This window comes from Cimex lectularius, unplaced genomic scaffold (assembly GCF_000648675.2).
Source record: "Cimex lectularius strain Harlan isolate CLEC.00 unplaced genomic scaffold, Clec_2.1 scaffold355, whole genome shotgun sequence".
Lineage (NCBI taxonomy): Eukaryota > Metazoa > Arthropoda > Insecta > Hemiptera > Cimicidae > Cimex > Cimex lectularius.
In genome coordinates, this window is record NW_019392930.1 from 290,631 (window position 1) to 303,065 (window position 12,435).

At 34.8% G+C, this 12,435-nt stretch overlaps 3 protein-coding genes across 3 annotated transcripts; all 3 read right to left on the minus strand.

Moving 5' to 3' along the window:
• Positions 1–246: 246 nt before the first annotated feature.
• Positions 247–3,223, minus strand: LOC106673005 (tigger transposable element-derived protein 6). The gene is made up of 2 exons (XM_014404888.2): positions 1,335–3,223; positions 247–1,252 (listed from the first exon to the last, which is right to left on the minus strand). The coding sequence occupies exons 1-2, from the start codon at positions 2,764–2,766 to the stop codon at positions 1,062–1,064; spliced, it is 1,623 nt and encodes a 540-aa protein (XP_014260374.1). The 5' UTR covers positions 2,767–3,223; the 3' UTR covers positions 247–1,061.
• A 106-nt stretch (positions 3,224–3,329) lies between these two features.
• Positions 3,330–4,694, minus strand: LOC112127870. Its single transcript, XM_024229350.1, has one exon. The coding sequence runs from the start codon at positions 4,679–4,681 to the stop codon at positions 3,869–3,871; it is 813 nt and encodes a 270-aa protein (XP_024085118.1). The 5' UTR covers positions 4,682–4,694; the 3' UTR covers positions 3,330–3,868.
• A 189-nt stretch (positions 4,695–4,883) lies between these two features.
• LOC112127868 lies at positions 4,884–7,343 on the minus strand. Its single transcript, XM_024229348.1, has one exon. The coding sequence runs from the start codon at positions 6,037–6,039 to the stop codon at positions 4,894–4,896; it is 1,146 nt and encodes a 381-aa protein (XP_024085116.1). The 5' UTR covers positions 6,040–7,343; the 3' UTR covers positions 4,884–4,893.
• Between the last annotated feature and the right edge of the window lie 5,092 nt (positions 7,344–12,435).

Below are 12,435 nucleotides of genomic sequence, written 5' to 3' on the forward strand. Positions count from 1 at the left end.
TTCGAAAATTGGGCAAGCGTTTTTGTTTACACAAAAGTTATGAAGTAAAGTTCAACATATACATAAGTATTATACAAGTAATAAACAAAAGTAAAACAATACCTAATGTGTGTATAAAATTAATACGGTTAATTTTTGATAAAGAAAATATACACATATTTAGTTAAATTCCACAATACTTGCCAATAAGGTTTTGCAAGCCATAATTTAAAAAAAAAGTGTAATTTTTTAACATATTTATTTTACAACATACAACATTCATGTTACGAACTATTTTTTAGTATACTGATTTTGTACAAACACTTTTATTTTTAGCCAATTTTTGTTGGACAAAATGGGATGAAGTGTAATTAACTTTTGACACTACATTTTTTTTGGAGCTTTTTTATGTTTTATATGATCCTTGAAAAACTTTTTAACTATATTTTTTTGTTCCGTTGTCCACGGAATTAAAACTCTAGTCTTCTTCGTCTTCATCTCTGCGGTTTTCTCGGGGAGTGTTTTCCTTTGTTCATTCTCTTGAAGTAAATTTTCTCGCTCCTCAAAGCTATTTGTAAAATCTGTCATTTCATTTTCGTCACCGCTTTCACCTTCAATAATTTCTTCTTCAAGATTTACATTTATTTGCTCAAGTGTCTTTCCTTTAAATGCTTCCGTCTGCCCGTTTTCCATTAGTACAGTGAAACCTCTCTACAACGGACAGTCATGGGACCAACGGATTTGTCCGTTGCAGAGGGGTGTCCGCTGAGGAGGGGTAAAAATGTAATGTTGGTATGTACATACATATATTTATTAAAATGAATATGTGCATGTATCAAAATTAGTTTATTAAAATATTTTTGGGAATTAATAAGTACATTATTAAGTACATAATAGAAAACACAATAGTATGTATGTATGTACAATATGTACATATGTATGTATGTATGTACATATTAAAAATCCGGAAATGAATAACATACAAACACGGCGTAAGAAAATCAAATTTTGAAAAAATTGAAAAAATGAGAATAAACAACGTACTGTACTATTCATGGAGTAAGTAGGTACACGTGTGTAATTTATACTTTTTTGAAAAAATTAGTAATTTCTGATTGTTTCTTTTTCTTTGAATTCACTATTTCTTTTTCGTGATAAACCATCACCTCGTGGATTAAATTGTACCCTTCCATATCATGTTTTCTCTGATAAAAATCTCTTAACTTTTTTAGAGTTTCGAGACCGTCGGGATAATTTTTTATAGTGGTATCAACTGCAAAATAAAAAAAAGAATAATTTTAATGGCATTCATCGTACAAATTAACAATATGTACATATGCATGTTTCCTACTTACGATTGTCCTCCTCTTCTAAATCTTCTTCAATTTCTTCTTCAATGTGATCACTTTCTTGAACCGATTCCAAAATATCTTTTATGTCCATACTATTGTTTTCCGTCATCAAATTTGAATCATTCTGAACAAATTCTCTAGCATCCATAGTCATGTTAGACAATTCTATGAGTTCTCCTAGGCTTGTTATCTCATCACCTATTAATCTTTCTACGGAAGAGTTGTCGAGTCCATCATTTAAGAAACCGGCTTTTTTAAAACAGTTGTTTATTGTTGATGCTATTACCGCATCCCAGGCACTCTTAACCCACATAACCGCCATTAACACGTTGATACTTTTTACAACCTCTTGTGCAGATGAATATTGATCTAAACTGCATATCAAGCGACGCAAAATTAACTGGCGGTATTTTACTTTAAAATTTTGGATAACTCCTTGATCTAATGGCTGCGATGTTGAAGTGATGTTCGGTGGAAAGAAAGCCAGTTTTATGTTTTTCAAATCCAGGTGAGGGTGGGAGGTCGCATTGTCAAGAAACAATAAAATTTTTCTTTTTTGTGCCCTCATTTTGTTGTCCAGTTGTTCTAACCATTCCCTCATAATATCCGTTGTCATCCATGCTTTTGAGTTAAACTTCCATGAGACACCGACAGTTTCCATATTTACTCCTTTAAAACACCGTGGCTTAGCAGCTTTACCGATTACGAGAGGTTTTATCTTTTCACCGGTCATACTAGCACAAAGTAGTACGGTCAATCGTTCCTTAGCCACTTTACCCCCTGCACAATTTTCTCCTTTAAAGCACAATGTTTTGTCTGGAAGAGCACGATAGAACAATCCCGTCTCATCTGCATTGAATACATCTTTTGGGGCGTATCCTTCAATTATACTTTCGATCTTCGAGGTCCATTCTTCCACTGTATATTCGTTTACTGATCCGGATTCTCCGCAAATTGCTTTAAATTTAATTGCGTGCCTGGTTCTAAAGCGCTGTAACCATCCGTTTGAAGCTTTAAATCCCGTGTCTCCTAATTCCTGGGCAACTTCAAGAGCTTTAGCTTGGATTATTGGGCCAGATATTGGGATTTTTTGAGCTCTAACTCGCTGAAACCACTCAAGAACGGCTTTGTCTATGACTGCACCGCCAGTGACTCCATGAAACACTCGGCTCGTCGTTTCTCCAATGTCGTTTTCGCGATATGATTTCACTATTTCCGCCTCGTGCTTTAAAATATCGGCGATTTGAGTCTTGCTAACTTTGAACTGATTTGCAAGTTTACGCACTGATAATTTATTTTTTTTATTAAACTCGATCATTTGAACTTTTTCTTTTACCGTAAGGAATTTACGCGGCGACATTGTTGAGAGGAGAAAAAAACCGACTGAGGCATATGGGGTTTGGAAATGTTGTGCTATGAAATGGCCTAGAAACATTTTGATTTCTACTAGAGGGGGTTTCTAAGAAAACCGCCGAGGACCAAGTGAAAAAATGTAAACACTTCGTGGAAATTTCTATTGAAATGCGAATTTTCATAATGATCATGGATTCCTTAGAAATTAATCCCTGTTCAGACAGGAAATTCGTAGAATAAAAAAATTAAGTACATATATGTACATACTTAAAAAATATTTTACATACTACGTAAGTAACTTCGTATTTCGTATGTACTGTTAATAAATTTAAATTAATTATATCTCTTAATTGTATCTCTCGGGGACAAAAAGTAGGCTGTCCGCGTCCGTTACAGGGGTGTCCGTTGTAAAGGGGGTCTAAATACATTGATTACCTATACTTCCTCGACGGGACATTTGAAAACTGTCCGTAAGAAGGGGTGTCCGTTCTAGAGGGGTGTCCGTTAGGTGAGGTTTCACTGTACTATTATTATTATACTACCTATCCATTAGTTAGTTTTTAGAGACGTCCTCCTGAAGCGAGGCTTCATAAGAAGGACTGATTTCGGTGAGGGGGGAGAGGTGGGTGCGGGACAACCCAAATTTGAGAAGAAAAAAAAATTAATACAAATCCGTTTATCCGTTTCAGACCATTCTAAAACCGAATCCGTGAAAAAAGTCATAGGTGTATAAATATGTATGCGTGTGACAAAATTTTTTATATGATACCCAGGCCAAATTTCACAACCGATGTTGATGATACTTGTTTTGTTCTAGTCACTTTTTGGTCAAGTTGTGCAACAAACTTCGGGAATACCACATTTCCAGACAAAAGGGGTAGATAAGTGGAATCGGAAACACTCCTCAACCAATATCATAACTCCCACCAGGACGTCCCCTGTAATTACGTACCAATACTCGGGAATAAAACAAAATGTATGGAAGCAAAACACTTTATTGTTGGTGATTACACTAAATATAGAAGTGTGAAGAGAAAAAGAACATTTCTTGTCTACCTACTATGAATGGGAAATGAATGACAACTGAAAAGCTTTTCTTCTTAATTACCTAATAAAAACACAAAAATAACCCTGAAAAAAGGAATAAATTCTATTGGACTCCATTATTTAAAGTAGGTAGCAATCTATTTTGAAACATTTGCTTTTAAGACGACCCTAATTTCAAAGTTTCTGTCAGTCAGACGGTTTGATTTCGCTGTGTTTGTGAGGGATGCAAATGAAAACAGTCGCTCTACTGGTGCCGAAGATGGGAGAGGGGTGTTGCTTCGTAAGAATATATTTTTTATAGCAGGGTACTGATCAAGACTTTTCAAGTCCCTCGACGAATCTGCAAAGTAGTTGCACATTTGCATGTCAGCCATAGCTTCAATTTCATTTCTAGCTTTGCAAACGTCATCATCTTCAAACTCTAAAAACTTCAAATAATGTGGGTTTTTTTGTGGTTTCGCCTGCTCAGCAGAAGTCGTTGAAGCTGTTCTTGTCAATGTAATCTCAGCAATGACGGCCCGTCTGAAAATGCCAATCAGTTTGTCGTGCTCAATAGAATTGACACTACTTAACCACTTTTTTTTGAAAAGGGGATTGGCAATAGACGCAATTACAGCCAACTGCGAAAATTCGCTGCTGAAATCAAATAATCCACTGAACCTTTTTTCGATGCTCGCGTAATAGATTTCAAGCTGGTACACAAAACTGCCAAGATTGCGTTGCAATTTAAAAATTTTCCGTCGAAGTGCTAGCAACAGTGGCAGTAGGGCTCCGTAGAAAACTAGTTCTTCACCTTGAAGAACGTCCAAGACATAGGCGATGGGCTCACTGCACTCGGTGTACTCTGATAAGTACTTGAAGTCATGGTCTTGTAACTTTTGCTTGGCTGTCAGTTGTCGGTACAGTTGGGAACTTTTATTTGCGATTGTACAAATCTGCTTCATAGTCATATAATCGAGTGTCACCGGGTCTTGAAAGGGTGTGGCCTAAGACATCTTGAATAATTTCTGCTGGCTTGGGCCGTGCGGCAAAATTCCATGGAATATTACATTTCTCCATAACTTGGTTATGAAGCTCTGCCAATGACTTGAACTTCGAGTAGCCTTTCTTCACATCACTGGACGCACACAAGTGCAAGGTATGTGACGCACATCGGAAGTGCTTAGTGGAAGTGTACATCAATTTCTTCTGAAAAGTATTTCGCTGAAAAAAAAATTTTAGTGAAATTTTCCTCCTCCTCTGTGATATTAAAGTCAGCGTCTGATTCGCTGGACAAATCTACTGGGGCACACTGACCCTCTACGGCAACATGGAGGTCGTCGGGGAAAATATCACCGTCACAAGTCGTCAGAATGGCTTTCTTATCCACACCAAACAACTTGAAAGCTTTCACAAAGTTTGCCCCATTGTCTGTTACGGTGGCAACTATTTTGTGTGCACTGAGACCAAATTCTAAATGTATCTCTTCGAGAAGGGTAGCAATTCGGTCGTACGTGTGACTGTTTTTGAAACGCCGGCAAGCTAAAGCAGCCGATTGTCTCGTATATTTTGCATTTATCCAGTGCACCGTCACACCTATAAAACTTCTCTTTTTCCCCGACCAAATATCGGCAGAGGTGCACACAAAATTTACATCTTTCAAGGAAACTCGTAAATTATCGTTGTTATTTTTAAATAAAACTTCGGCTTTTCTAACTACATTTTTTCGACTCGGAATCTTGAGCCCGAGAATACCGATCGATTTTAATAAATCCGCAAAGCATTCATTCTCAACAACTCTAAAAGGGATCATTGAATGGATAAGAAATCGAGTTATTTTCTCCTCGAAAACAGGTTGACAAATTTTCACGTGCTTTACAAAACCTTTGGATCGTCCGCTTTCATAGCCCCCGTTACTACAATCACCCTCACCGTCAGAATATTTATATTTCTTTTCCTGCAAATATTCCCTGTACTCATTGTACCCTTCCTGCCCATGTTTTCTTTTCAAGTGGTATACATAGTTAGATGAGGATAATCGGTGCCCTTTCACCTCCGATCGTAAATCTGGGTCGCATTTTTTACATTTAGCTACCACATTATTTTCATTGCTCTTATCAAGAATAATCTCAAAAAATTTACCGTCGAGAATGGTCAATACGTGAAGACTGGCCGTTGCAGATGTCGTAATTTCCGGCAGTGGGTCTCCTTCTCTTCTAACTGTGTCTGTGGTTCCTAAATTCAAGCTCATACCAGTTGTTCTCAGTTGCAGTGACTGATTTGAATCACTCCAATCTCCGAAACAATTTTCCACCTCTGATTCACTCATTTTTGAGAAAAAGAATAATACAATGGAACACTAATGAGCTTCTCAAAACAGTGTCTCTCAACTCGACTTCTATTTGAATGAATTGCCCGCACGGTTTAAAACGAACGTTGAATTGCCTACTTCAACGAAACTGGATGACGACGTGCCTAATCTGGCCGAAGCGAAGGAAAGATATCGAAACATGTTCAGACACAAAGCAGAGAACATTTTATTGACAAGTTCTCTGCCCTTGATAGGGGTGCATAATAACAATAAACTTTCAAGAAAACCGGGAGTCAGGATCTGCAGAAATGGACGGTTGTACCATGTTTCTGTCCTCTGCTGGCTAAGCGCTGTTGCTTGTTCTTATTTTACCAACACACACTGATTTGTGTTCTGTACTTTGTCATAAGTACACGTGATGTTCTAACCAACGAACGCCAACTATTGTATCTAAAGACAAGAAAGAAATCGAGGAATAACCTATGTATCTGTTCCAGATAATATTATGGACATCTAAATTTAACAAAAATGATTGAACTTTAATTTAACTGATGAAGAATTGGTCTGTTTCATTAGTCTCTAGTTTACTACTGTCTAAACATATATAAACGAACATTATAGATGAACCGTACTCCTGTAAAACCGAAATTACCGCCTGTAATCCTGTATAATTGCCACAAGTTTCATACGTTATATATGGTCGTCTTCGTACTTAGTTAAGAATCCTATGGTGTAAGGGAGTTGGAGTACCAACCATTCCGACAAATCGGTCATCACCAAATCGGCTATAATTGGGCATAATACACCCCACCCATGGCGACACCATCTTTTTGCTTACATACATCATCTACGAATATCTTCACTAGTCAAAGCAGTCCAACCGGAGGCGACAGGGTTCTTCGTTCCCTTTCTTCAATTTTTATTCCAGTGTGCATAGTTCTGTAAATAGCTGTAATTCAGTTTAAATTTAAAAAAACAATTGTCGTAAATGTTGAGTGATCACAAAAGAACCTGAAAGGAATTGCCAGTTAGACATAAAAGAAATTGGGCCTTCAGTTATATGGGTTTTGACTTTACTAGCCTAGATAACAGCTGTTAAAAAAAAGCTTTACTTCCAGTTTAATCTTCTACAGAGGAAGTGTGTGTGCAGGTCACGCATTGTATCCCGTCATACTTCCTCAAAAATATTCCTTTATCTCGTAGCAGTTGTTCACGTTGTTGACCCAGTTTGTAGAGATTTAACACGTCCTCTCTGGTTCGAGACAAACAACCAACTCTTAAATTGTCGAAGATCGGTCAAATGTGATCCTTTGAATCATAAAAATTTTATGAAGTAAATAAACTTTATAATTCAAAAAATATTTAAAATACTTTTCTTTTTTATTCATTGGTTGACACTACTTTTGTAATTTTTACACTAAATTTAATTAAGAGGGGTCTACCTCCGGCTCATATTAAGTTATTGTTGTGGCTGCTAATAAAATGTAATTAAAATAAATGCCATTTTAGAGATGGAATTACTAAATTTAATTAGATAATTGCCGCAGAAGGCAGGATAATTAAAATAAATGTCATTTTAAAAATGGACTTATTAAATTTAATTAAATAATTATCGCAGAAGGCAGGACACTTCTGACAGAATTTTGTGAAATTTCTTTCCATTTCAATATTTTGCTTAAAAAAAAAAAAAAAAAATTAATTAAAAAAACCGGCCCAAAGGCAGTTATTGGGCCAGGAGGGCTCGAATGGTGGAACATAAAAATATTTACCTATACGCACCTATACGTACCTTTAAACATTTTTATTTTTTTATTTTGTGTAGAAATTTTGTGATTCTTGTGTGATAATTTGTCTTTTTGTCCAATTTGAGATCATTCTCTCATTCAATTGTTTTGTTTATTTTTTCATTGATCGAATTAAAAAAAAAAAAAGTAATAATAAAAAATAAAATGAAATAATCTAGTCTGAAATGTCCAAAAGAATTTTGTAAACAAATTTGTGCTGCCTACCGAGAAACCATTCACCCTTTTCGAGGCGAATTACAATATAATTAGAATAGCCTGTACAGCACATACGTTGTATTTGCAGCCACCTGGATTTTTTTCGTCAATGACCGAAGTTTTCATATGTCAACAGCAGTAGGCGACTCTTCTCATCTGCGGCAACCACAAAACAACGAGCTTTGTAATCTCCGTCTAATTAAATTTTTGGTGACTAATCACAGCACCATGCAGTCGCCACTATTTCGACACGGTTCCGCCTTTCAAAAAGCGGTTAATGGGCATGCAGCACCCCTCTGTAAAAGTCGGGGCTGAAATTACTCAAAACAGATTTCGCTGACGACGAGTTCTCAGATTCATTACTGAGAGAGAATGCAGAAACCACAAGGGTCATCTCTGTGGTGCACATCTCATCGTTCGTTTGACACCTACTCAACTGCCACGAGCTCTTACTACGGTGTACATGTATTCAAGCCGAGGGGGCTTGTAGCCATCACCGTCCACGGGTCTACATCGCTCAACTTAAAAACGGCCCTTTTCAGGGCCACTGTTTGACCTCTTCTCTGAAAAAAAGAGAAAAAAAATGAAATTTCACACATGTGGTGCGCGAAAAGAATGATTGTGTAATCGACTCAATGGAACAGCATTAAAGGCAGTGCAACAAACAAAAAACGTCTGCTACCCAGGCTAAGGTACGAGGGAGATTTTTCGAACGGTTTAGGAAGCTCAAAACGGTTTCGCTCAGTCTTAAAACTTGTTTAAAAATTAATCGATTTCTTTACTAAGTAATTTGGATGAACGGATCGCAGCCATGTCATGTTGAAAGTAGTGCATCCGTTTGTACCCGTAGATGTGTAATGGATCCTGACGTTGCTGCTTGCTGGATTTGAAGCCGACTGGAAAAGCTAGAGCTGTTCGTGCTGACGGATGAATTGTGAAAGTGACGTCTTCTTCTTTCCCTCCAGACTGTTCTTGGATTTAAGAATTTTTTCATTTACTTATAGCAACCTTCGTATCGAACAGGAAGAAACAATATAAAAAAAAAGTTTACATTTGTGTAAAGAGCTATCATAATGATAATGCTGTAATCATGAAGCTGTCGATGGAGAAGTGTCATAGAATTATCTTGTCATTTAAAGTTAAAAAAATGATTAAACCAATTAAAAACTAATATTCAGGCACAGTAAAGTAAATAAACATGGAACTAAAATTAAGTAACTTGGGTAATTTTCATTTTCATTCTGTAGCCATAACTATTTGTAAGTAAGAAAGATAAGCACATTTTAAGTTTACCAATAACATTTTACCTAAACTACCAACCAATATGTTACAGTCATACTAGAAAATACATGTTAACTCAGAATATGCCTACAGCAGATTGGAAATGTATAGCACAAGTGTCGTAGAATAATTTCGTCAATTAAAGATAAACGAAGCAATTTGAATGAACAAAAAAAAACCTGCACTCTACTACTGGAAAAGAAATATCCATGTCGCAAAAGTTAAATATAACTAACTTGGGAGAAATTGTACAAATTAACACACAAGAAATAATGTTACACATGAAATAATACTATTTGAGGAATTTGCAGTGAAATAATTGAAGAAGTTTATACTGCTCTGATGTATCTTAGCCTAGGTCAATCATATCCAATGTTATGTCAAAATTAGATCTTTTATAAGAAATCAATAGAGTTCGACATTTTATTGAAATAAAGTTTCTTTTGGAATTATATAAAATCGTTAGTCATTGAATTCTAATTAAAATTAATTAAATGAATTATATGTACATTGTTAAATGAATAACGAATGAAATCAGAAGCGAATATAACTTAAAATATACATAGTAATTTAACACTTAAACGTGTCTGCAAATTTGTTGTTGGAATGTAGAAAGAAAAATTGAAATGTTGTTATAAAATCGTTATTCGTTGAACACTAATTAAAATTAGTTATATGGTACATGTTTAAAGTATAAAACAACAAATATTGAGAATATAACATAAAATATACGTAGTAATTTGAGACTAACTTGTCTGCAAACTTGATGTTGGAATGTAGAAAGAAAAATTTAGTATGTTGTCATTTTTAAAAATGACGTGTTAAAATTAAAGTATTTTTAAATTGTAAAAGAACATTATTTAATTTGTACGGGATATGAAATATTATTATGTGTAACTTTTGAGTTAAACAACTTACTAGTAGAGACAAAAATATCAAGCACCATCCTGCCTCTCAGCAGTAATTAACTGTGTATAAATAATAAAAACAGATTTTTCTTTCCTTGCTCACGCAGTCAGAGATAGACCTTAATCTGTAATTGTTCTATTTTCCTACCCTTCACTAATTCTTACTGTCAAAAATGTTAATTATCATAAATAACCTTTTTAAAATGGTAAGTTTCTAAAAATTACATATTTAGATGTTTTAAGGACATGGAAATTTTTGAGACTAATGTTTTGGTTTTTGTAAAAAAAAAAACAAAAAAAACAATCCCATGTGGTTTAAGAAAGGTAAATTGATTGCAATTCCAGCAAAATGTTTTTCCTCATTGCGAGTTGTTGATGTGTCTCTTTCCTGAGTAGAATGTTTTATCAGATTGGGTAAATGTGGTAGTAATTAAAAAAAAACCTTTCTACAAAACTGTGGCTTATCAGTATAATAAAAAATTACACACAAGTTAGTCATAAATAATTTTTTTTTGTTTCTTCTAATGCTATATCCATCTCGCATTTAAATAAATGTAGGTTCAGTGGGGTTGGTAAAATTACATTTAGTTAATCTCCTTCCATTTCGCATACCACATCATTTTTGTTACAAAATTGGTACCCAACTAGCACACACAATTGAATCGATCATTTTGAAAAGGGGCCACCTCCAAATTTCCAAATTTTACAGGAGAATCAAAAAACGTATCATAAAATTTAAATTTTGTAGAATTGTTTTTTTCTAGTAGCCAAGGGTCTTGCGGGGGATAAACACGTTGTTTTGGACAGTTTTAACCCGTTCTGGTGCACAGAAAAAATTATTTTTCACGAGAGAGATGCCCCATTTTGAATATATAAAGACTTCATTTTACAAAACAAGAACAAATACCGCGCGTCTTCATACATAATGTTAAAATATTAATTTTATTTAATTCGATTTCTTCCATATTCGAATCTGTTTTAACATCTGTTGAATTTATGCTATTTATTTTATTTCGACAAATTTCAAACTTAAGCATACAATATATAATATTAAAAACAATAATTTAATGCAATGATTATCATCGAACAATGCAATATAAAAGTTGAACCTGTATTTTCTTCATTAATATTCTTATGGATATTTACAGGGATTAGAGAATTCAAGGGTATATTTTGTAGAGAAATTTTCCTTAGATGACTTTCCATTTGAGGCTGTTGGTTCACCGTTGAATTTATTGAGTCGATTTTAGGCAGAATTTTTGGATTTCCACTAGATGTCGATTCGTAGACCAGATGATTTCCTTTGCAGTAGATCGTCGCGGACTCCGTCTGCATTACGTAGATTCCATGAAGTATTTTCGTTTCGGTTTCTTTACGTGTGACAATCGTTAATTTGTCAGGCGTAATAAAGACGATTAAATATTTATTTATCCCTTTTATCAGTTCGATATGATTATTTGTGAAGACTGGCAAGTCGACGTCTCGTTCGGCATAATTTCTTCGACGCAATTGGATCGGTGATAAGATACATCGTCTTCGTAGCATTTGAATCATCGATTTAAGTGTTTACATTTAGTGGTTAATAAAATTAAAGAATTACTTTTTGTTGCTTTCAGTACGAACTTATTTTCAGTAATTACAGTTACATAAGTTTGGCCTAATTTAGAAGGTATTGAATAGAAGTTATAAATATCGTATTCTACTTTTGAATTAAGAGGTATTGACAAGCTATAAACAATTTCGTTATCCCGGATTTTACACTCTTGTTAAATATTCTATTCCAAAATATTTTCTAATTTTATTTCTATATGCATCTGCTTTGCAGGATTTGTAATTTACAGAATGTTAAGGAATGTTCAATATTTATTTGGTTTTCTTTAATTTGATTGATAAGATCGTCAAAGTTTTCCTTGCCTGTGTTGTCTAGGTTTCCTGTAATAAATTTTATAGCTGATCCAAGTTCGTTAATAAGTCCGCGACGTTGTCGGTTGGTTCTGTGCAGACTTATATGGTCAATTTTTTCGTCGATGAGTGATTTGGAATAATTTATTAAGTTACGAAATGGTAGTGTTTCTTCTAGAATTGTTTTGTTGAATTTTATGCGTTTTCTGATTTTGTTAAGTCAGCGAAATTGGCGATAAATTTTCTGTAGTAACCGAGAAGTCCTAGGAAACCTTTTCAGTTGTTTGGCTGTTTGGGGATTGACATTTTTCAATAGCACGTAT